This window comes from Procambarus clarkii, chromosome 27, assembly GCF_040958095.1.
Source record: "Procambarus clarkii isolate CNS0578487 chromosome 27, FALCON_Pclarkii_2.0, whole genome shotgun sequence".
NCBI classification, from domain to species: Eukaryota; Metazoa; Arthropoda; class Malacostraca; order Decapoda; family Cambaridae; genus Procambarus; species Procambarus clarkii.
The window spans coordinates 40,252,534-40,278,681 of NC_091176.1; the positions used below are offsets into that span (position 1 = coordinate 40,252,534).

Genomic DNA, 26,148 nt, shown 5'->3' on the forward strand with positions numbered 1-26,148 from the left:
TGGGAAAGGCTTCAGGAGTCAATCTCGAGGAAAAATCCGGAGTTGGAGCCCCTAAGGCAGTTCGTTGTTGACGTCGACCTCGTTCTGGCAGCTCCTGCGACGTTGCTGGAACCATGCGTATTGGCATTTGCCTTTCTATTGGATAATTTCAGCAACGTGGAGAGGGGGGACCTGCTGCATGGGTAACAGCTTCTCCTCCATATCTACCTACCCAGGCTTTGCGCCCTGGAGAGGACACTCCAGCTTCGCCTCACAGCGTCGAATCAACACGGGAAGCGACAGTCTACTGGTTTTAAGTCTTCTGCTCGATTGGCGAAGAGTGTGACGCCAGGGGTTGCTTCCGACGGTGGGAGGGGTCATCGCGCCCCACTGGGCAGCTACCGCCCGCTTCAAGCTGGGCAAACCCCAGCCAATAAGGTGTTGCCTCGCCACGGTCCGTTAACCTCACTGGGTGCGTGGGGTTTAGGGTGAAAACTGACAAGCGGCCCGACAACTTTGCACCAAGCAATACCAAACCAAAGAAGAAAATATCAACTGCCCTAAAGCTGGGCACATGGAACGTCAGGACACTGACACCAGGTTTCTCTGACGACCTGCAAGAAATCAATGACGCCCGAAAAACAGCAATCATCGATAGGGAGCTGAGCAAGCTGCAGATGGATACTGTTGCTCTCCAAGAGACCAGGCTCCCAGGATCAGGATCTGTGAGAGGGAGGACCTTCTCTTTCTTCTGGCAAGGAAAACCACCTGATGAGACCAGAGAACATGGTGTGGGATTTGCCGTCAGGAATGCACTGTTGGGACACATTATGCCACCGATGGGGGAAACCGAACGAATTCTGTCTCTGCAAGTGTACTCCCAAACAGGACCAGTCAATGTAATTAGTGCATATGCACCAACCCTGACTTCTCCAGCAGAGGCAAAGGAAAAATTCTACGATGACCTCAACAGAGTCATAGCGAGAATCCCTGTAAAGGAGCCACTGTTCATCCTCGGCGACTTCAACGCCAGAGTGGGTGCCGAGCACAACATTCGGCCCACTTGTCTGGGTCAGTTCGGCATAGGAAGGATGAATGAGAACGGGCAACGTCTGCTAGAACTCTGCTGTCTTCATGGTCTTTGTGTCACCAACACGTTCTTCGGCACAAAGCCTCAACACCGAGTATCTTGGAGACACCCCAGATCCAAGCACTGGCACCAGCTTGACCTGATTCTTACCAGGCGTGCAAGTCTACCCAGCGTCAAGATTACGCGTAGCTACCAGAGTGCTGTCTGTGACACCGACCACTCCCTGGTATGTAGCAGGGTCAAGATGCAACCAAAGAAGATTCATCACTCGAAAAAGGCGGGTAGACCTCGCATCGACACCACCAAGACCCGCAACCAGGACAAGGTGGAAGATTTTGCACACGTGCTCGAGGAAGCTCTCCCTGGCCCAGCTGGGGTCACTGCCTGTAAAAGATGGGAGCACTTCAGAGACGCTGTGTTCAACGCTGCCATTTCCACCTTTGGCAAGAAGACCAGCAGGTTGGCAGACTGGTTCGAGGCTCACTCGGAAGTGATGACACCTGTAATCGAAGAGAAGAGAAACGCCTTGGCAGCCTACAAAGCCTGCCCAAGTCAGCGCAACTTACAGATCCTTCGGGCCGTCCGCTGCAAAGTGCAGCAGAGCGCCAGGCAATGTGCCAACAACTATTGGCTCCAACTCTGCTCCCAGATACAGACTGCAGCGGATACAGGCAATGTAAGGGGAATGTATGACGGCATCAAGCAGGCCCTCGGCCCAATCCAGAGGAAGACCGCTCCTCTGAAATCTGCCACTAGCGAGGTGATTCAGGACCAGACACTGCAGCTGAAGCGCTGGGTCGAGCACTACTCTGAGCTATACGCCAGGGACAATGTGGTCACCGAAGATGCCCTGAGCGCCATTAAGTGTCTGCCTGTGTTAATGGAGCTCGACAGCGAACCGACCCTGGAAGAACTCGGCGATGCCCTAGACTCCCTTGCTTCTGGTAAAGCTCCTGGCAAAGATGGCATTCCTGCTGAGACCTTGAAGTGCTGCAGAGGTAGCCTGCTCATGGAGCTGCATGAAATTCTCTGCCTCTGCTGGGAAGAAGGAGAGGTGCCACAGGACATGAGGGATGCCAACATCGTCACACTGTATAAGAATAAAGGTGACAGGGGCGACTGCAACAACTACCGTGGAATCTCCCTCCTCAGTATTGTCGGAAAGTTGTTTGCTTGAGTCTCATTGAAGAGGCTCCAAGTACTTGCAGAGAGAGTCTATCCAGAATCACAATGTGGATTCAGAGCTGGCAGGTCCACCATCGACATGGTCTTTTCCCTCAGACAACTTTAGGAGAAATGCAGGGAACAGAAGCAGCCACTCTTCGTAGCCTTCATAGATCTGACGAAGGCCTTCGACCTCGTCAGCAGGGATGGCCTGTTCAAGATCCTCCCCAAGATCGGATGCCCATCCAGGCTCCTCAGTATCATCACATCTTTCCATGAGAACATGAGGGGCACCGTGATCTTTGATGGCCTAACATCAGACGCCTTTGACATCCGAAGTGGAGTAAAGCAGGGCTGCGTACTGGCTCCAACCCTATTCGGGATTTTCTTCGCAGTTATGCTGCGGCACGACCTTCAGATCTGTCACGGAAGGCATTTACCTCCGGACCAGGTCGGATGGAAAGCTCTTTAACCTCGCCAGGCTGAGAGCCAAGACGAAGGTTCGACTGAGGTGTCTGCGCGACTTCCTTTTTGCCGACGACGCAGCAGTCACTGCCCACTCAGCTGAAGACCTCCAACGACTCATAACCCGCTTCAGCGAGGCCTCTCAGGTTTTCGGACTCACCATCAGTCTGAAGAAAACGCAAGTCATGGGACAAGAAGTGGACTCCCCACCTGACATCGGCATCTCCGATTCCAAACTGGAAGTCGTTCACGACTTCGTGTACCTGGGCTCCACAATCTCTGACTCCCTCTCTCTTGATATGGAGCTAAACAAACGCATCGTTAAGGTATCTACTACCATGTCCAGACTGACAAAGAGAGTGTGGGCCAACAATAGGCTAACTGAGTATACTAAGATTCAGGTTTACAGAGCCTGTGTCCTGAGCACTCTCCTTTATGGCAGTGAGTCTTGGACACTCCGCGCCCGTCAGGAAAGACAACTGAGTGCCTACCACATGCGCTGCCTTAGACACATCTTGGACATCACCTGGCAGGACAAGGTGACAAACAACAACGTCTTGGGGAGAGCAAGAATCACCAGCATGTACACAATGCTGAAACAGAGACGAATGCACTGGCTCGGACACGTTGTGCGAATGGGCGATGGCAGGATCCCCAAGGATCTCCTGTACGGAGAGCTGAGGCAGGGAAAGCGTCCAACAGACAAGCCCCAGCTACGGTACAAAGACGTATGCAAAAGGGACCTGAAAGCCATGGACGTCGATCTTGCTATATGGGAGACTCTGGCTGCAGACCGTTCAGCCTGGAGGCAGTCTGTTCAAAGAGGTCTCTCCAAGTTCGAGGAGTCACTTGCCAAGGAATCGGAGGCAAAGAGACAGAAGGAAAGCCGGTAGCCGGGAAGACAGACCAGAATCGGACTTCGTTTGTGCTTGGTGTGGGATGGACTGCCACTCTCGGATTGGCCTCGTCAGTCACACCAGACGCTGCACCAGGATTGACAACTAGGGCGCAACTCCATAGTCTCCCGAGACTGAAGGATGCCTACTACTAAATCTCCAGAGAATACAAAACAGAGCACTTAGATGTATTCCCAACACTCGATGGGAAGAGTTCAATACCAGCAAAAGTCTTCACGAGAGTACCAACATTCCTGCCCTCAATGTCTACTGGGAAACTTTACTAGACAAACAACTTGACAGACTGCTCTCTTATCACCAACAACACATTGACTTTCTCTTACACTCTCTTAGACACCCACGGAACACACACGATCTCTTCTCTACCATCCATCCTCCTCCTCCTAACTCTGTATTTCGTTAGTCTTTAGCTCTCAACACCAACCAAAATGTTTAGCTCTCAACACCCAGCACAAACCATCCATAAACGTTCAGCATTAACTGTGGTGGGACACGTGTTGGAGTGGCGGGACACGTGTTGGGGTGGTGGGACACGTGTTGGGGTGGCGGGACACGTGTTGGGGTGGCGGGACACGTGTTGGGGTGGTGGGACACGTGTTGGGGTGGTGGGACACGTGTTGGAGTGGCGGGACACGTGTTGGGGTGGTGGGACACGTGTTGGAGTGGCGGGACACGTGTTGGGGTGGCGGGACACGTGTTGGGGGTGGCGGGACACGTGTTGGAGTGGCGGGACACGTGTTGGGGTGGTGGGACACGTGTTGGAGTGGCGGGACACGTGTTGGGGTGGCGGGACACGTGTTGGGATGGTGAGACACGTGTTGGGGTGGTGGGACACGTGTTGGGATGGTGAGACACGTGTTGGAGTGGCGGGACACGTGTTGGGGTGGCGGGACACGTGTTGGGATGGTGAGAAACGTGTTGGGGTGGTGGGACACGTGTTGGAGTGGCGGGACACGTGTTAGGGTGGTGGGACACGTGTTGGAGTGGCGGGACACGTGTTGGGGTGGCGGGACACGTGTTGGGGGTGGCGGGACACGTGTTGGGGTGGTGGGACACGTGTTGGAGTGGCGGGACACGTGTTGGAGTGGCGGGACACGTGTTGGAGTGGCGGGACACGTGTTGGAGTGGCGGGACACGTGTTGGGGGTGGCGGGACACGTGTTGGAGTGGCGGGACACGTGTTGGGGGTGGCGGGACACGTGTTGGGGGTGGCGGGACACGTGTTGGAGTGGCGGGACACGTGTTGGGGGTGGTGGGACACGTGTTGGGGGTGGCGGGACACGTGTTGGGGTGGTGGGACACGTGTTGGGGTGGTGGGACACGTGTTGGGGTGGCGGGACACGTGTTGGGGTGGCGGGACACGTGTTGGAGTGGCGGGACACGTGTTGGGGGTGGTGGGACACGTGTTGGGGGTGGCGGGACACGTGTTGGGGTGGTGGCACACGTGTTGGGGTGGTGGGACACGTGTTGGGGTGGTGGGACACGTGTTGGGGTGGCGGGACACGTGTTGGGGTGGCGGGACACGTGTTGGGGTGGTGGGACACGTGTTGGGGTGGCCGGAGACATTATTATCAGTCACCAATCATGCTAACACTACCATCATCATCATGCCAGTAAGACAAATTAAGGTTCGTTGAACCTTATAAACTTGATGAAACCCAGATCTCCAATGTTCCTGGCACCTATGTTGAAGTTTCACCTGTTGAAACCTATCTTACAACCAGCGAGGCAGTTGTTTTGCTCCCAACTGAAGATGACCTTCAAAAAATCCTACATCCCGATAAAGCGTCTACACTCCATGCAGCGGGCGTAATTCCCAATGCTACTGGCAAATTCCACGTTGGGAGGGCTGTGTTTGTCACGATTCAATCGCCACATAGCCAGGGACCACAACGACGATGATATACTTGACGAAATCAATACAATCAATGAACAACAAGCTATACAAATACACAGAATGACCAAAGAAGGCAACCCACGCCCCACTCGCAAGATAACGTTTGCTACTACTGCCCATACTACCCAGGTGATTGATCAGGGATTTAAATGCTTTGGGTACATAACACCTGAACAAATCTCAAGAGAAAGTTTCACTGATATTAAGCAATGCTTTCGTTGCTTCAGCTTCGACCACGTGGTGAACAAGTGTCCTGCAACAACAAGCACTTGTAGTGTTTGTGCTGAACACCATAAATTTAGGGATTGTCCCCAACCTGACAGACGAAAATGTGCCCTCTGTGGAGGTGGACATTTAGCAGTATCTCCTGTGTGTCCAGGGAGGAAAGCAGCAGTACAGAAAATCCTTGACAAGGCCCAAACCTCACGACCTAACCAGTCACAGACGACACCAAATATGAACGCTGCAACATTCCCTAAGTTACCAGGTCAAGGTAAAAACCAGGCTTCCCAGCAGACATCCTTACCTAACCAGCATAATGCTTGGGGGGTGGACCAAACTAACCCAACAACGTCAATGTCACAGGCGCCTTTTGTGTCTTCTGATACTTTGGGAGGTGGTGCAGGTCTTAATAACAATTGTAGCAACATCCGCAGGCTGACGCAGAATACCCATTCGTATTTTCCACAACAATCAATAAGCTTTTGATGGCTAACAATCTACCTACAGTCACAATCCCAGATGACGCATTCTCATCCAGCCCTGAACAATCATCGCAAGCACAGTCACCACACCACGAGCCCCCGGTCTCTGAACCCACAATAAATGAACCCCCCCCCCCCCCGCCATGAAAGCAAAATATGACAAACTCCACTGTGCCACCCACCTCACAAGTCCCAAGACCAAACACCTCTCTCAGACTCACCAGCTCAACGCAGCAGAGAGAGGTAACCCTTCTACCCGTCATCTGGAAGGTGTCACCATCATGGTAAACCCCAACACCCAGTCACTTGACGAATCATCCCTGCCTCACCTGCCCCTTCTGATCACTCATCCTCAACAAGCCAGAGTATTGATATTCACGATGAAGACTCAAGAATAGCCTTCCCTACACCAGGAGGCGCCCACTGTGACACTCTCTGGTCGGCGCCCACTGTGACACACCCAGCCCGGCGCCCACTGTGACACACCCAGCCCGGCGCCCACTGTGACACTCTCTGGCCGGCGCCCACTGTGACACACCCAGCCCGGCGCCCACTGTGACACACCCTGCCCGGCGCCCACTGTGACACACCCTGCCCGGCGCCCACTGTGACACACCCTGCCCGGCGCCCACTGTGACACACCCTGCCCGGCGCCCACTGTGACACTCCCTGCCCGGCGCCCACTGTGACACACCCTGCCCGGCGCCCACTGTGACACACCCAGCCCGGCGCCCACTGTGACACTCCCAGCCCGGCGCCCACTGTGACACACCCTGCCCCGCGCCCACTGTGACACACCCAGCCCGGCGCCCACTGTGACACACCCAGCAGGGCGCCCACTGTGACACTCCCAGCCCGGCGCCCACTGTGACACACCCAGCCCGGCGCCCACTGTGACACTCCCAGCCCGGCGCCCACTGTGACACACCCAGCCCGGCGCCCACTGTGACACACCCAGCCCGGCGCCCACTGTGACACACCCTGCCCGGCGCCCACTGTGACACTCCCTGCCCGGCGCCCACTGTGACACACCCAGCCCGGCGCCCACTGTGACACTCCCAGCCCGGCGCCCACTGACACACCCAGCCCGGCGCCCACTGTGACACACCCAGCCCGGCGCCCACTGTGACACACCCTGCCCGGCGCCCACTGTGACACTCCCAGCCCGGCGCCCACTGACACACCCAGCCCGGCGCCCACTGACACACCCAGCCCGGCGCCCACTGACACACCCAGCCCGGCGCCCACTGACACACCCAGCCCGGCGCCCACTGTGACACACCCAGCCCGGCGCCCACTGTGACACACCCTGCCCGGCGCCCACTGTGACACTCCCAGCCCGGCGCCCACTGACACACCCAGCCCGGCGCCCACTGTGACACACCCAGCCCGACGCCCACTGTGACACTCCCAGCCCAGCGCCCACTGTGACACACCCAGCCCGGCGCCCACTGTGACACTCCCTGCCCGGCGCCCACTGTGACACACCCAGCCCGGCGCCCACTGTGACACTCCCAGCCCGGCGCCCACTGACACTCCCAGCCCGGCGCCCACTGTGACACTCCCAGCCCGGCGCCCACTGTGACACACCCAGCCCGGCGCCCACTGTGACACTCCCTGCCCGGCGCCCACTGTGACACACCCAGCCCGGCGCCCACTGTGACACTCCCAGCCCGGCGCCCACTGACACTCCCAGCCCGGCGCCCACTGTGACACACCCAGCCCGGCGCCCACTGTGACACTCCCTGCCCGGCGCCCACTGTGACACACCCAGCCCGGCGCCCACTGTGACACACCCAGCCCGGCGCCCACTGTGACACACCCAGCCCGGCGCCCACTGTGACACACCCTGCCCGGCGCCCACTGTGACACTCCCTGCCCGGCGCCCATCGTGACACTCCCTGCCCGGCGCCCACTGTGACACACCCAGCCCGGCGCCCACTGTGACACTCTCTGGCCGGCGCCCACTGTGACACCCAGCCCGGCGCCCACTGTGACACACCCAGCCCGGCGCCCACTGTGACACACCCAGCCCGGCGCCCACTGTGACACACCCAGCCCGGCGCCCACTGTGACACTCCCAGCCCGGCGCCCACTGTGACACACCCTGCCCGGCGCCCACTGTGACACACCCGGCCCGGCGCCCACTGTGACACACCCGGCCCGGCGCCCACTGTGACACTCCCAGCCCGGCGCCCACTGTGACACTCCCAGCCCGGCGCCCACTGTGACACTCCCAGCCCGGCGCCCACTGTGACACTCCCAGCCCGGCGCCCACTGTGACACACCCTGCCCGGCGCCCACTGTGACACTCCCAGCCCGGCGCCCACTGTGACACACCCTGCCCGGCGCCCACTGTGACACACCCTGCCCGGCGCCCACTGTGACACACCCTGCCCGGCGCCCACTGTGACACACCCAGCCCGGCGCCCACTGTGACACACCCTGCCCGGCGCCCACTGTGACAAACCCTGCCCGGCGCCCACTGTGACACTCCCAGCCAGGCGCCCACTGTGACACTCCCAGCCCGGCGCCCACTGTGACACACCCAGCCCGGCGCCCACTGGGACACTCCCAGCCCGGCGCCCACTGTGACACTCCCAGCCCTGCGCCCACTGTGACACACCCAGCCCGGCGCCCACTGTGACACACCCTGCCCGGCGCCCACTGTGACACACCCAGCCCGGCGCCCACTGTGACACACCCTGCCCGGCGCCCACTGTGACACACTCAGCCCGGCGCCCACTGTGACACACCCGGCCCGGCGCCCACTGTGACACTCCCAGCCTGGCGCCCACTGTGACACTCCCAGCCCGGCGCCCACTGTGACACACCCAGCCCGGCGCCAGTAGTGAATAAGGAGACAGATTGAGGTAAAAAAATTTCAGAAACGGTTGGGCACTTCCATGCCGACTTGACCCTGTCGGGCCAGATCGTCCATCCCTCTTGTTTTAGGTGGTTAGGTTAGGGCACAGTCAGCGCGCTCCTGGCTGGCTGGCGTTGGTGGGGTGGTGGTCCCCCCTGGGGTCCCAGGGGGACCACCACCCATGGTGTACCTGAGGAACTGGTGCCCTATCCTAACCTGTTTCTTTTACTTTTTGTCGCCTTGCTTTAAGATGAGTCTAGGGCCTCAAGAAGGGAGTCTCTACTTATGAGAGGTGCCGAGGATGAATGTTCAATAGTTGGAAACCAAAAAATACACTGGTGAAAGGCATATAAGCGTTTTTGGAGTATTTTAATGGCATGAGCAAAAATGCACGATTTGTCCCGGGGGTGTTACGAGAGTACTAAGGTATCAATTTGGGGGCCCTTACTTTTGAATGGATCAGAGGGTGAATGTTCAATAGATTCAAACCAAGAAACGCAGTTGAAAGCGAATATAGAAGTTTTTGGAGTACTTTAATGAGGCTATGACTGAATAGTATAGGGAGTCCTTGGGCACAGCTCCATTTTCTGTAATGGTCAGAGGTGGATAACCCCAGTGGGGGTCAAGCATACAAGGGGGGCTCAAGATTCCTTACAAAGACCAAGTTTGGATATATAGGTGTAGTAAGCCTTATCTTGAATTTGCATGATACTGTGGGGTACATTGACATGAAGGGCGAGTCATAGAACAGGATCTGCATGTGAGATGGGTCATATTGGGGTTTTAAAGAAGTTAAGATAGCTTTAAAGAGTCCTGTGTGCTTGATAGTGGGGAAATGTTCAGTCAATAATTCTCGTGTTTTGAATCTGAATGAGGGGTCCTAGTTTGCGTTCTAGTCGTAAAATGAGTTCCTTAGTATATTTGCTATGGAAAATGAGCTTTCAGTACTCTATATAATTTGAAATGAGGTCATGAAAGACATGTTTATGTGCGAGAAGAGTCAGGTTGGAAACTGTTTATTCCAGTCATCCTCCCTTGGCTTTGCTCCGTTTTCTGTAGCTAAAGTAAAGATTCCATTTTCTGTGGAATTCAGTTGAATACTGGTGAAAAAGGCATACTTGCATTTGTATGGTTCTAATCTGTTTATAGATTTTATAGATATATTTTTCGGGCCTCAAATTAGATTTTAATATGAAAAATAGCATCAAATGTATGTCTATCTTTTGTAATAAACGTTACAAGCATTAACAATACCTGTGATATTTCATAGAATACGAAGAGAAGTTTAAATAGTGGGGCCTCAGCCATATTGTGTTGGGTTTGACACTCCAAACATTAATTTGACACTTGTAAATATACTATAAAGGAAAGTAGTTGAGTGGTTTAAGCAATTTAATACGTACTGGGAATCTGTTCGTATTCTGTATTAAATTTCATTTTTTAACATCATAATAGTTTTCAGCTGTTGTGGTGGGGGCCCAATAACTTCATATAGTGCAACGACTGGCACTATCTGTACTTAGTCCCCCCTAAACTTAAAACTGTTGCACAATCTTACTTAAACACATTGCTAAACTCTTATACACAAACAAAAACTCAATTTTTAACTTACACAAATAAACCCAGGGCTTTCACATTCGCGCAAAATTGGTCAGGGCAAGATACGGCCTCATTTTTAGAGACATTTACTATAGCAAAATCTTGAACGTCGAGAACTGAATGCGGGCCTGCACGAGAGTTGTTCTTGGCACTCAAATGTTTAGAGATTAAAATACATAGAATCTGCAAGATCCCACCCTAAGTCGCTCACGCGGCCAATAGACATGGTTTTCGCCCAAATGTATTTATTTAAAATAATACGTCAGATAGAAAGTGTTTCGCATTGCTATTATATTTACCTTATAAAGCCTCTTTATGAAAATGATATGCCACTGCGTATTATGATTGTTTGATAATAAATATTGCATAAATACTTACACGATTTCATAAACAAAAAAAAACTTTTAATGAGCCATGATTGGAAGGCTTTATCATTACTGTAAATACAAACTTTTAAAACTAACTAAAAATATATGTCTCATAGAGGAAGATTTATTTTTCAGGATATATATTATTTATTAATTTAAAGTGTCATTCTGTATAAAAAATGAAAGTTGCCAATATTTTCAAAACTCTGGCCACTAATTTTTTATAAAGGTTTTCCAAGGGAGTAAATCTTGCTTCCTCTCTTTCTCCCAAATGTTTCCTCATTTGCACAGGAGCAGAGCAACCTTCGTGCGGGTCCTGGTTCAGTTCCCCAACGTCCGAGATATTGGACATTACAAATTTCACTAAATGATTCATTATCTTAGCAGCCTCTCTAATTATAAAGTTGTTAATCTTTTTTATAACCTTTGAGTGCTAGTTCTCAAAAGGTTCTTTACCTCAGAAAGAGAGAAAGATTCTATTTTTGTCCATATTCGAGCGGAATGTTGAGCAACCTTCGTGCAGGACCCGGTTCAGTTCCCCAACGTCCGAGCTATTGCACATAGCAAATTTCTCTAAATGAGGCAGTATCTCGCCCCCACCCCCCGGATCAATGATTTTAGGGCAGTAAATAAGCAATTGCAATCCATCCAGCCGGCGACTTATCAGTGACTGTGGAAAGAATGTGTTCTTAGGACCATTATGGCCTCTTCGCGCATTTTCATTCCCTCACACATTTGAGTATTTGTTTCCCACATCAAGAATTTTGTCAAAAAACGTTCAAGGAAATACGAGCTTATTTATTCCAACTTATAGATAAAAAACAAAAAAAATATACTGGCGACCCCTGGCAGCAAGTTCAGGAGGTCTCGGCCTATATCTGGCTGGGGGGTGTGGGGTTCTTAGTGAGAGATCATACGACCAAGCTGTGATGGAGACTGTAAATGGTATGCATAAACCCTAATACTTTACAGGACTTGTCATGGTTTGTGCCTCATTGATAATTCGTTCCAAGTAGTTAAAAGTTAAATCTAAAAGAAATCCAATAAAGTTCAACGATTTTTTTCTCTCTCTATGGGCGTATGCAAATAATTTTTTCTGTTATATCTTTTATCAGAGCTCGGCCATCAGGCTGTAGATGTTGAGGAAAAGAGGAAGATGCAATGCAGGGAATCGCCCCTGGTATTTATTTCACGAGGTCATTGCGTCGTGGAGTATGAGGAATTGCCCAAGTTCATCGCACGCGTCAAGGCTTTGGCGGCAATTGAAAAGCAGTATGAAGGCGCAGATTTAGAAGACTCACATGTTCAAAGACAGAAAACAAAAAAAATTAGCGCCGTTGAGACCGTATATGGCGGTTTTTGTGACGAAACAGAAATAAGACTACCTGTCGAAATAGGAATAGGCTTGATTAATGTGGCGTATAATGGAATACCCAACTTTATCGAGTGGGTGCAAGCCCAAGGTGAAATAGAAAAACAGTTTGCGGGGATTGATTTTAAACAGCGTGAAAACTGGTTTATTTATCATGACAAAGTTCGAGCGCAGAATGCATTTAGAGAAATTTTCTTTGGGGATTATGGGGATTATTGTTCCACCTCCGAAGCTGAGGAAATTGCGCCAGAGGATGAGGTTTATTGGAGGGAAAATTTGCATCCAGTCATTAAGGCAGATCTAGATAAAGCTCCACCCACAAGATAACTCTTAGGAACTAATGATGCAAAGGGGACATACTACAGGAACAATGTGCGGGTGGCCTGATGGGGGGGGGGGGGGTTATCCCCAAATCCCGAGACTTTGTCCCCCAACCCAGACTCTGTTCAACCAGAACATTATTTTGTTTGTATATATATATATATATATATATATATATATATATATATATATATATATATATATATATATATATATATATATATATATATATATATATATATATATATGTGTGTTTTTTACCTAAATAAAAAAAAATCATGTATCATTATTATTATTATTATTGCACACTCCCCTTGAAGATGAAATATGTTAAAAAAAAAAATGTCAGGTAGTATTTGCTAGAGTACTTGTCATGGGGGTGAATAAGTGATGAGGTCTCTCTCTTATTTTTAAAAACTACTTTAACAGATAAAAAAAAAAACTTGACATTTATACAATTTTTTATTTTATTATGAGTACATATACAAAAAAAAACAAGCACTTTTTTATTATTCGTCGTTAGTGTAATAAGATCTAAGGTTCCTCCTTTTACTCGATGGTCTTTTCAGTACTTGTGGCGGTACTTGACCTTTCCCTGCTCCATCTTGTTTAGGACGCACCAGCACAAATTCTTTTTTGCATTTTTTCATTACATGGGCCAAATGAGCCAGTGTAGGGCAGTAAGATGCCAGCCATTCTTCTTCTTCACCTGCTCTAGACCAACCCACCCCAGAATTGCAGCCTATACCAAATGGCATAACTATCCGTTTGATAGAATTATTACTCTTGGCTTCGCTCATAATGCGACTCGCGGCCTTTTTAAAACACCATCGTCTGTTGATAGTTGTATCTCTCCGCAATCCCGCTACTAAATCAATATCTTTACTGTGCTTAATATGAAATTGGTTAATGTCATTATTTTCAATAGACGCACCTACACTATATTGACATATGAGGGCTAAGAGATAAGGCTGCACATTAGGTTCTGGTGGCGGGGAGAGGATTATATTTCCTGGAGTGTCATGATCCGTAACTACGGCACAAAGCGTTTCAGGACATATTTTCTTTTCAACCACCCCATAAGGATATTTTTCCCACAGCTGTTGGGAGTAACCATTAGAAAACTGGTGTAGGGCAGGAAGATCATAGACAATACAGTCGCCGGGTTTAAATATATCATCGTTGGGGAAATCCACTTCAATAATAGAATCTTTGAGTCTCCGTAATTTGGCTCGCATGTAGTTGAAACACATCTCGAAGCGATTATAAAGGTTTTTTAACATAACCTTCGTCTTATATACACCTTGTCACATAGAGTTGTTAGAGGCTTTTATAATATGTAATTCATAGTTTTTCTTTTTGTACAGAGAAATAAATGTGTGTGTGTGTGTGTGTGTGTAGAGAAATTAGGAAAAGTAAATAAAAATACAGGTTAACATTTCTTTTTTTGTGGTTTAATTTGTATGAAATATTACAATATAGATTCTACAGCTTTTCTAATCTCATCTTCATTATATTCCATTTCCATTTTCTCTTTGTCTTCATTGTCGTCGTCTTCCACAATAGTGAGCACTTCATCACCTACAGTAACAGACATGGCGCCGGTAGATGGATCATCTTCCACGACAGCTGACCCGTCTTCTCTCACGTCAGCGGCAGGTCCGACAGTAGAAACAGAGTCTTTATCATTCGTAGAAACAGGTGGAATGGCCATACGTGGAATCTTGTGTCTAAAGATGCCATGGGTTGGAGAGCGAGTTGGCGTGTCATTATTTACAGGACATATCATTAAAGTGTCTATACCACGTTCTTGCAGTTTCTGAGCTAATTTGCACATCACAGGGAAATATTTAGTCTCCCATATGTTGCGTTCGCCACTTGTGAGATACTGCCCGCAAGCCTTGCCCAACCCATATGGGAAAATAATCCTTCCCACTTGTCCTCTTCGGCTTCTCTGAAGAATATGTTCAATGGCTTTTCGCAGAGCTTTGTCAAACCAACGCCATCTTTGGTATTCGGTATCATTTTTCAGGCCGTCATAAAAATGCTCATCCAAACTCCATGCTTCGTACCTGGGCTTTTTGTAAGAAGATGGCGTCGCTGGACCGTTGGTAAACTGGGTGATTAATCCAATAAGGTGCGGTAAAACAGCATAACTTTCATAGGGGTCGTCATCCATCCTATTGCAGAATTCGGGTGCTTCGCCAACAAATATGAGGCCGGGGATATCTCTATCAGTTCTAACAGCACGATTTTTGTACGGCAGGTTTTTCCGATGCAATCGAGCATAGGGGTATCGTTCCCATAAAGTGTGCACCATTTCGCTCAACTGCACGCTTGTTGCATCCAAATCATAGAGCAGACAATCGCGTTGTTATAGATGGGCAAAGAGGCAAAGTCGCCAATCAGGGAGGGGAGCTCCATAGTGCTGGCTTGTGAGGTAGTGACTCGGAAGGGGGTCTATATACACTTTTCACGCCGGCGCGGGGGACAACTGCGCATCGTAGAGTTGCCAGGGACATTTTTTTTTTCCTTGGAGCTCTGGTCATTACGCACCAATATAACATTAACATCGTAATGTTTTAAGTTTTCATACAGATCTTCGATAATTGGAAGATATGTTTCCTCCCAAACTTCATCTCTTTGAACACAGGTGAGACCAATACCCACAGGTAATACAACTCGTGCGATTTCCGGAGAAGACTTGATGAATCTCGTTATGGCTTCTATAGCCTTTTTGAAATAGATGAGGCGATTTTGCGTTGTATCTTCTTTTAATCCGGTGAGCATATCACGATCTTTGGATTTTTCTATATGCGACTTGGCGATCTCATTGTTCTCTACAGGCGCCCCTATACCATATTGCACTGCAGCAGCAATAATGCAGGGGAGATTTTATGCTCGACGATTGGAGACATGAATTGAACCGGGAATTGGGCGATCATGGGGAACACATCTCTTGAGATTATACAAAGGCCTGTGTTCACCATAGGCGCTTGCGTGTTTGTATTTCACTGATATGTCCTTCGCCATCCCGTACGGGACGCAAGATATGCAGTTTACAGGATACACAATGCAAGTTTCATTATTGCAAAATTCTTCATCGGTTAAATATCCGGTGTGCGTTTCCAGCCACGTCTCCATTTTTCTTTTTTTTTTTTACTTTCCCTTATGTTTTGGATAAAGCCTAGTCAACCGCCCTGTGTCGACCCTGCGAATATTCGTCGTGGGGGCTTTGCGCCCTTATATCTCCATCCCTGCTAGTGCGTGTAAAAGTTACCACGTACTGAGCAAATATTTATATTATTATTATAAGGGCCTCGACCAACAAGAAGCCCATAGGAACATTTTTTTTTCACTGACTTAATTAGTATAAAAAAAAAACACCTCAAATAGCGCAATATGTATCTCAAAATATCTTGCCATAAAATATCAATATACGTCAGCTTAATACCCAAACACTGGCAACCTTTTTTTTTCAGAAGCAGAAAAGGTCAAACACAGTGCGACATGTTACAATTTTTTTTTAATGTTCCCCCCCCCCCCCCCCCCCCAATGAAAAAACCGTAGTCAGACCATATTCCCTTAATGAAATATATATAAAGTCATGGAGGCCACATCATTATTGGAAGGTTTGTGATAACTTATTGACATTAGGGATACCTTATGTAGTTAATGACATTTCTCGATAATTATCACAAAAAATAAGTACTTGGTCACCTTTCCTAGACTACCAACTGCCATCTTTTTTTTTTTAATTCACTGCATTATGCAACATGATTTAGCACATTTGCGAGTCATTTTTTCCTTTCCCCGTTTCCTCATAATTATGCCATAAAAAAAAGAGTAGCGGTGGCTAGAATTGCCAAACCAAAAAAAAAAAAAAGAAACTAGCACATATGTAGCGATCTTTGACACTTATTTCGGGGAGGGAAAGGACGGGCAATATATAGCCTAGGAACTTGCCTCCATTCGCCAGTGTCGCACCAGTACACAATGGAACCTTCCCATACTAAAACGTTTTACTCCAGGGACAGTCTTAAATGTGCCCAAATGCGTTTAGACACCTTTATAAATTGGCTTGTCGAGTGGCTAAACCCCCAAGACCTGGTGAATGAGGGATTTTATTATCTGAGAGTTGCGGATCATTGTTCCTGCACCTTTTGTTGTAAAGTTGTGCATGCTTGGATTGAGGGCGATACGCCCCGTAGTAGGCATGCGAAAGTGTCGCCAAATTGTTCCTTCATAAGAGGCGAAAAGGACAATAACGTTCCTTTGGAAATCACCAAACTGGCATTCGAATATGGGCTGGATTTCTTTTCACCCCTATTCGAACCAAAGAATATAGCAACATCTGATCGTGAGTATATTGTATAAATATAATTTACTAGTTTATCTGTGAATAATTAGTATTGGCGATGTGGAGGGAGGACAAAAAAAAATAAGTATAAACGCAGGAAGTCTTTTCAAATAATTTTTCTTTATTTTTTTTTTGTTTTTGAAAGAATTGACTTAGAACTTGTGTCTTATGCATATATGTGATGGAGCATCTTTGTTTTTTTTAGAGACCCCACCCCGCGAGGAAGAAACTAAAATGACTGGAGATGATTTGCAGGTTCTGGGGGTAATTCCATACGCTAAACCTAGATATCCAGGCTTGGCAACATACAAACAGCGTTTGGAAACATTCGACCTCAGCTGGACTGGTTGTGTCAAGCAAACATCTCACGAATTGGCAGAATCAGGATTTTTCTTCTGTGGTAAACAAATATTGTTGGAGTTTTTGTTATTTTTAGTGTGTGCGTGTGTATCCTCCTGGCCGGGGAGGATTTACTGGGCGCAAATCCTTAACTGTAGCCTCTGTTTAACTCAACAGTAAAATGTGTACTTGGTTGTAACAACGATTCTTCGAGGTGGGGATTGTATTCTAGGGACCTGCCCGAAATGCTAGGCCGTACAAGAATGTTGCAACCCGTTCTCGCAAATTTAATAAGTCAATATTGACTTATTAAATATGTGCATAGGTGACATACTTAACATAATAGATACCCTTAAAAAGACTCATAGAAAACACGGACCTTACCTAACCTACTTAGTATGTTAAGATAAGCATCTTATTGCTTCGTAATTACAATTATTACCTAACCTATAATAGGTATAGGTTAAGTAATAATTGTAATTACAAAGCAATAAGATGCTTATCTTAAGATACTAACAAGGTTAGGTAAGGTCGGTGTTTTCTATGAATCTTTTTAAGGGTATCTATTATGTTTAGTATATCACCTATGCACATAGTTAATAAGTCAATATTGACTTTACGAATTTGCGAGAACGGGTTGGAATGTAACAACTCTTGTATATATCTGAAAAAAAAGTGTGTTTACTCCCCCAATTGTGCTTGCGGGGGTGGAGCTCTGGCTCTTTGGTCCCGGGAAGTGTGTGTGTGTGTGTGTGTGTGTGTGTGTTTTGTATTACAACATTGCCGGATGTGAGCTATAATAATAATAATGAATGGGAATATTTTTTTTCTTAAATTTACAGGCCTAAGTGACCACATGCGCTGCTTTTTCTGTGGGAATGGTTTTCGTAATTGGGAACCCGCTGACGACCCTTGGACACTGCACGTGCAATGGTATCCTGAGTGCACCTTTGTCAACATTAAAAAGGATGCACAGTTCATTAAGAATGCTAGAGAATCTTCGCAGCGTCGAACTATAAAACCCATAGATGAACATCTTTTAACTGGTCTGATGGAAGGTTTGGGTTTTTTCCCAGCATTAATTGAACATTTTGGATTTCCTGATGTCTGTGTGAGACCTGCCTTAAGGCTATATCTCAAAAGCACCAAAGATTTATTACCGTTTGTTACAGAGGCCAGATGTATAGAATTAATGTTGTGGTATATGCAAGAGAGCACTAAAGCCGAAATGGGTTTAAGGGGAATTCATCATGAGGATGTGGAAGGTAGGGTAGAGCCTGCGAATCTGGAATGGCAATCCGCGCCCTCTGACATGGAAACAGTCGCCACAGCTAATGAAATGGATGTCGACGTTGTTGGATCAATGAGCGGGTTCATGAGCACTAATCTTGGTTTGCGGGCTTTGCCTTCTCCTGTTGAAACAGAGGCGGAAGAGACGACTATAGTCGCTAATGAAATGGATGTTGAAACTGGCAAAGAGGCCACAGACTTTGATGCGACATCCCATGTTGAAACTGTGATGAACACATCTACGCCAACGTCTTGGGCTGCTGATATTTTGTGTAAGGTGTGCTTTAACAATGCGTTGAGTGTCGTACTGCTGCCCTGCAGACATATGGTAACATGCAGTAATTGTCTTGTATCTATGAGAAACTGCCCCATTTGCAGATGCACCATTTCGCATGTCCTTCGACCGATTATTTCCTAAGAAGACAAAAAAGGCATAGAGACTAATTTATTTATGTAAATAAAAATTGTACAAATGTCGAGTTGTTTTTTTATATTCATAAATTAGTATAAATAAGCTCACATTTTCATGAACAGTATTTTTTTTTTGGGGGGGGGGGGGATTAGATTGCAATTGCTTATTTACTGCCCTAAAATCATTGATCCGGGGGGTGGGGGCGAGATACTGCCTCATTTAGAGAAATTTGCTATGTGCAATAGCTCGGACGTTGGGGAACTGAACCGGGTCCTGCACGAAGGTTGCTCAACATTCCGCTCGAATATGGACAAAAATAGAATCTTTCTCTCTTTCTGAGGTAAAGAACCTTTTGAGAACTAGCACTCAAAGGTTATAAAAAAGATTAACAACTTTATAATTAGAGAGGCTGCTAAGATAATGAATCATTTAGTGAAATTTGTAATGTCCAATATCTCGGACGTTGGGGAACTGAACCAGGACCCGCACGAAGGTTGCTCTGCTCCTGTGCAAATGAGGAAACATTTGGGAGAAAGAGAGGAAGCAAGATTTACTCCCTTGGAAAACCTTTATAAAAAATTAGTGGCCAGAGTTTTGAAAATATTGGCAACTTTCATTTTTTATACAGAATGACACTTTAAATTAATAAATAATATATATCCTGAAGAATAAATCTTCCTCTATGAGACATAAACTGCCATGGATTACTGATTACAGACATAACAAAGTGCATAGTGACCGCTGGAAAATTGAAAATAGTCATTAACAATAGAACTTTGTGTTAAATAGAGAATAAACGGGAGACCACGTGTGAGCCAGTGAACGAGGCTTTGTGTACATGCGTGTATTAGAATAAAAAAAAAACGAAACAAAAAAAATAGTGAACGGTGATTCGTGGAACAGTGATGTGGAACGGGTATCACAACAACATATAAGTTGGAAGTGAATATTATAAATATAGAACACTAGAAATATAGAATAGTGGCAAGAGGCGGCATCAGTGGTTATAAATCGGGTAACTGGAAACTGGTGACATCAACCTGGGCCACAAGAGGTCACCTGTACTGACCGGGGACCAGCCTCGCTACCCTACGCTAAGTACCTGCCATAAAGTTTGAAGAAAATAACATACATAATATTACAAATATACGATATACATATAATATTATAATATTAAACATATAAATATATATACATATATATTGTTACAAATATACAATATACATATAATATTATAAATATATAGATATATACAACAAAACAAGGCAATATGGGAGTAAATAAACAAATTTGTGGCCACTGTAACAACTTCTTAAAGACGAAGGTAACGGGAATTGAATGTTATATCTGTAAGACTAGATTCCATTCGGCTTGTACAGGAGTGAGTAACACTACGGCACTGAGAGATGGCCACTTGCTCTGGGTGTGTAAAAATGACCTGCCAGCTTGGAATATCCTAAAAAACCTTCTAGATAACATGACGCATGAACGGAAAACATCATTCATTGGAAGCCTACCAGCCATCCAGAAGGAGTGGGAAAGGAACAACAATTCTAATATACAAGGGGCGGAGGCTATAGTCAGGGATGAAACTGAGGCTGAAACTCAGGAAGTTGCAAACTCTGACTCAGTAGGCCTGGATGTAGATGACATTAAACTAGAAAGTGTACCTGACAGCTCGATAGGTACAGACACCACGACGGTTCTCGATAGAGCAATTCAGAACAGAAGGACAGACTTATGCAAATTTTATGCAAAGGGCATATGCAGACATAGATATGCTGGTAATAAGAAAGGATTAGAATGCAGTTACCAACATCCCAAAAAATGTTTAAATATGCTTAGGAAAGGTGAGTGTCGATTTGGATCAATATGTAGGTTTTTCCATCCTGACATGTGCCAAACCTCACTGGAGGACAGAAAATGCTATGACCTTAGCTGCCCACACTTTCACGTGAAAGGCACGGAACGCTACATAAAGAGTGGCAAGCAGGATAATGAATTTGGAGGAAACTCTATAAATTTTTTATACCAGACCGGCAGAGAATTCAAAAGGAGCAGCATGGAGAGTGTATGGGACTGGATGACAGATCCACTGGCATTCCAGAATTACAGATACAATTACCCACCGAAAGGGAACTACAACTACGACAGAAAACTGCCCTACAACAATCAGTACTGGTCAGAACAAACTCATTATGTCCACGATTAATGGACGTGCCGAAAAAGTCTCCCATTCAAACTATCACTAATAGAGTAACCTCATTCATCTTTGCCAACATACAAGGACTGAAAACAAGAACAAACAACAAAGTACAGTTCATAAATGGCCTCCTCACGGAGTCAAATGCAGTATTTGGAGCTTTCACAGAAACCCATGCAGGGGAATTGTTGGACAGTGAGATCTGGATTCCAGGATATAACCTATACAGGTGTGATAGGAAAATTAGGTCACATGGAGGAGTGGGTCTGTATATTAGGGAAGACCTTGTATGCTCGGAGCTCCTAAACGTTACAAATGAGGTGGTAGAGGTACTGGGATAAAAAATAGAGAAAATAAATTTAGTGATTATACTAATATACAAACCGCCAGATGCAACGGCTGAGGAATTCACAGAACAGATAAGCAAAATAGAGAATAGCCTTGATAATTTGGAGAACCCGATACCTGATATTATTTTCCTAGGTGACTTCAACTTGCCTAGTCTCAGGTGGAAAATAGCAAACAATAATATTATACCAGGAAATCTATCAGGACCTAACCAACCACAGATTAGAGAACTACTTAGATTCTGTGACAAATTTTCACTCAATCAGCAGATATCGGAGCCAACGAGAAATGAAAATATTCTAGATCTGGTCTTTACGAACAATGAAGACATTATCAGAGACATTACGATATCAGATACCACATACTCAGATCACAAACTCATTGAAGTGCAAACGACCATCAATACTCAGAATAGACCTAAAACGTTGATAAAGCGAGAGGGGCTATTCAGTAAATTCAATTTTAATAATAAAAGGATAGACTGGGAGATAATAAACAGGGAACTTACAAACATTCCATGGGGAACTGTTCTAAATAATACAAGTCCTACAGAAGGAATAGAAAAACTTACTTCAGAAGCGTATCAAGTCTGTCTGAAACATGTTCCTTTGAGGAAAGCCAGAAAGAGATCTAACGTAGAAAGAGAACGCAGACGACACTATAAACGCAGGAAAAAAATAACGGAACTGCTTATGCAGACACGAATTTCCCGTCAAAGAAGGAAGAATTTAAATAGGGAGATTGAAGAAATCGAGCGGAAATTGAAACACTCATATGAAACTGAAGAAAGGCAGTTAGAACAGAAAGCAATTCAGGAAATAAAGAAAAATCCAAAATATTTCTTCTCATATGCGAAATCAAAAGCAAAAACCACTGCCAGTATTGGACCTATTCGTACAAGTGAAGGTTCATACACGGAGGATGACAAAGAAATTAGTGAAATCCTAAAAAAGCAGTATGAGGACATGTTTAGCACTCCAATAAACAACATGAAGGTGGAAGATCCAGACATTTTCTTTATGCGGGATATTCAAACCCCGGTAAATATAACTGATATAAAAACGAGCGCACTAAATTTTGAAAAAGAAATTGAAAACATGCCCATGCACTCGGCCCCAGGTCCAGACTCATGGAATTCAATATTTATAAAGAAATGCAAAGTGCCGGTAGCACAGGCACTCAGTATAGTGTGGAGGAAGAGCTTGGACACGGGGGAGATACCAGATGCACTTAAAGTAGCAGACATAGCCCCTCTACACAAGGGAGGGAGCAAAGCATTGGCAAAAAATTATAGACCAGTTGCACTAACATCGCACATCATAAAAGTATTTGAGAGAGTGATTAGGAGTCAGGTCACCAATTTCATGGAGACCAATGACCTTCACAACCCAGGCCAACATGGATTTCGAGCGGGAAGATCGTGCCTCTCACAGCTACTTGAGCACTACGACAAAGTCACTGAGGCATTAGAAGAGAAACAGAATGCTGATGTGATATACACGGACTTTGCAAAGGCCTTCGATAAATGTGACCATGGCGTGATAGCACACAAAATGAAGTCAATGGGAATAACCGGTAAAGTAGGACGCTGGATACTCAGTTTTCTGTCAAACAGGACTCAGCGAGTAACTGTCAACCATATAAAATCTAGTCCAAGTGCAGTGAAAAGCTCTGTACCTCAGGGTACAGTCCTTGCACCACTGCTTTTCCTTATTCTCATATCAGATATAGACAAAAATACAAGTCACAGCTTCGTATCATCCTTTGCAGATGACACAAAAATCAGTATGAAAATTACCTCGGCTGAGGACATTGAAAAACTTCAAGCTGATATTAATAAAGTTTTCGACTGGGCATCAGAAAATAACATGATGTTTAACAGTGATAAATTCCAGGTACTCAGGTACGGTAAAAATGAGGACCTTAAACATAATACAGAGTACAAAACACAATCAAATGTACCCATAGTAGGAAAACAGCATGTAAAGGATTTGGGAATAATAATGTCGGACGACCTAACGTTTAAGGAGCATAACCAAGCAAATATTGCGACAGCCAGAAAAATGATAGGATGGACTACGAGAACTTTCAAATCCAGGGATCCCATCACAATGGTTGTACTCTTCAAGGCACTTGTGTTGTCCCGTCTTGAGTACTGCTCAGTACTCACTTCCCCCTTCAAAGCAGGAGAGATTGCTGAAATAGAGGGAATACAGAGAACATATACGGCACGCATAGACGCAATAAAGCACCTAAATTATTGGGATCGTCTCAAAGCCCTCCAAATGTACTCACTAGAAAGAAGACGAGAGAGATATCAAATAATATACACCTGGAAGATACTGGAGGGCCAAGTACCAAATCTACACAGTAAAATAACAACGTACTGGAGTGAACGACATGGAAGAAAATGTAGAATAGAACCAATGAAGAGCAGAGGTGCCATAGGCACAATCAGAGAACACTGTATAAACATCAGAGGTCCGCGGTTGTTCAACGTCCTCCCAGCAAGCATAAGAAATATTGCCGGAACAACCGTGGACATTTTCAAGAGGAAACTAGATTTATTCCTCCAAGGAGTGCCGGACCAACCGGGCTGTGGTGGGTATGTGGGCCTGCGGGCCGCTCCAAGCAACAGCCTGGTGGACCAAACTCTCACAAGTCGAGCCTGGCCTCGGGCCGGGCTTGGGGAGTAGAAGAACTCCCAGAACCCCATCAACCAGGTATATATTTTTAGTTAGTTTTAAAAGTTAGTATTTACAATAATGATAAAGCCTTCCAATCATGGCTCATTAAAAGTTTTTTTTTGTTTATGAAATCGTGTAAGTATTTATGCAATATTTATTATCAAACAATCATAATACGCAGTGGCATATCATTTTTATAAAGAGGCTTTATAAGGTAAATATAATAGCAATGCGAAACTCTTTCTATCTGACGTATTATTTTAAATAAATACATTTGGGCGAAAAACATGTCTATTGGCCGCGTGAGCGACTCAGGGTGGGCTCTTGCAGATTCTATGTATTTTAATCTCTAAACATTTGAGTGCCAAGAACAACTCTCGTGCAGGCCCGCATTCAGTTCTCGACGTTCAAGCTTTTGCTATAGTAAATGTCTCTAAAAATGAGGCCGTATCTCGAACTGACCAACTGTTTTTGGCTCAATTGTAATCCATCCAGCCGCAGTCAGCTGGGCAGGACCCAGTGCAGGTTTGGAAGGCTTTGGAAATTAAGCACCGTAAGATTGTGAGTGTTCAAGTTTAGGGGGGACTAAGTATTTAGCGCGAATGTGAAAGCCCTGGGTTTATTTGTGTAAGTTAAACATTGAGTTTTTGTTTGTGTATAAGAGTTTAGCAATGTGTTTAAGTAAGATTGTGCAACTGTTTTAAGTTTAGGGGGGACTAAGTATTTTGCGCGAATGTGAAAGCCCTGGGTTTATTTGTGTAAGTTAAAAATTGAGTTTTTGTTTGTGTATAAGAGTTTAGCAATGTGTTTAAGTAAGATTGTGCAACTGTTTTAAGTTTAGGGGGGACTAAGTATTTTGCGCGAATGTGAAAGCCCTGGGTTTATTTGTGTAAGTTAAAAATTGAGTTTTTGTTTGTGTATAAGAGTTTAGCAATGTGTTTAAGTAAGATTGTGCAACTGTTTTAAGTTTAGGGGGGACTGTGTATAAGAGTTTAGCAATGTGTTTAAGTAAGATTGTGCAACTGTTTTAAGTTTTAGGGGGGACTAAGTATTTTGCGCGAATGTGAAAGCCCTGGGTTTATTTGTGTAAGTTAAAAATTGAGTTTTTGTTTGTGTATAAGAGTTTAGCAATGTGTTTAAGTAAGACTGTGCAACTGTTTTAAATTTAGGGGGGACTAAGTATTTTGCGCGAATGTGAAAGCCCTGGGTTTATTTGTGTAAGTTAAAAATTGAGTTTTTGTTCGTGTATAAGAGTTTAGCAATGTGTTTAAGTAAGATTGTGCAACTGTTTTAAGTTTAGGGGGGACTAAGTATTTTGCGCGAATGTGAAAGCCCTGGGTTTATTTGTGTAAGTTAAAAATTGAGTTTTTGTTTGTGTATAAGAGTTTAGCAATGTGTTTAAGTAAGATTGTGCAACAGTTTTAAGTTTAGGGGGGACTAAGTACAGATAGCGCCAGTCGTTGCACTATATGAAGTTATTGGGCCCCCACCACAACAGCTGAAAACTATTATGATGTTAAAAAATGAAATTTAATACAGAATACGAACAGATTCCCAGTACGTATTAAATTGCTTAAACCACTCAACTACTTTCCTTTATAGTATATTTACAAGTGTCAAATTAATGTTTGGAGTGTCAAACCCAACACAATATGGCTGAGGCCCCACTATTTAAACTTCTCTTCGTATTCTATGAAATATCACAGGTATTGTTAATGCTTGTAACGTTTATTACAAAAGATAGACATACATTTGATGCTATTTTTCA

General features: G+C 45.8%; 1 protein-coding gene across 1 annotated transcript in view; it reads left to right on the forward strand.

Moving 5' to 3' along the window:
• Positions 1-19,206, forward strand: part of LOC123751417 (baculoviral IAP repeat-containing protein 2-like) — a 229,286-nt gene extending 210,080 nt beyond the window's left edge. Inside the window, exons 8-9 of the mRNA XM_069332187.1 lie at positions 17,357-17,501; positions 18,283-19,206. Coding sequence (XP_069188288.1) covers positions 17,357-17,501; positions 18,283-19,148 — 1,011 coding nt within the window. The 3' untranslated portion in view covers positions 19,149-19,206. The remainder of the gene's footprint in view (positions 1-17,356; positions 17,502-18,282) is intronic.
• Positions 19,207-26,148: the final 6,942 nt, after the last annotated feature.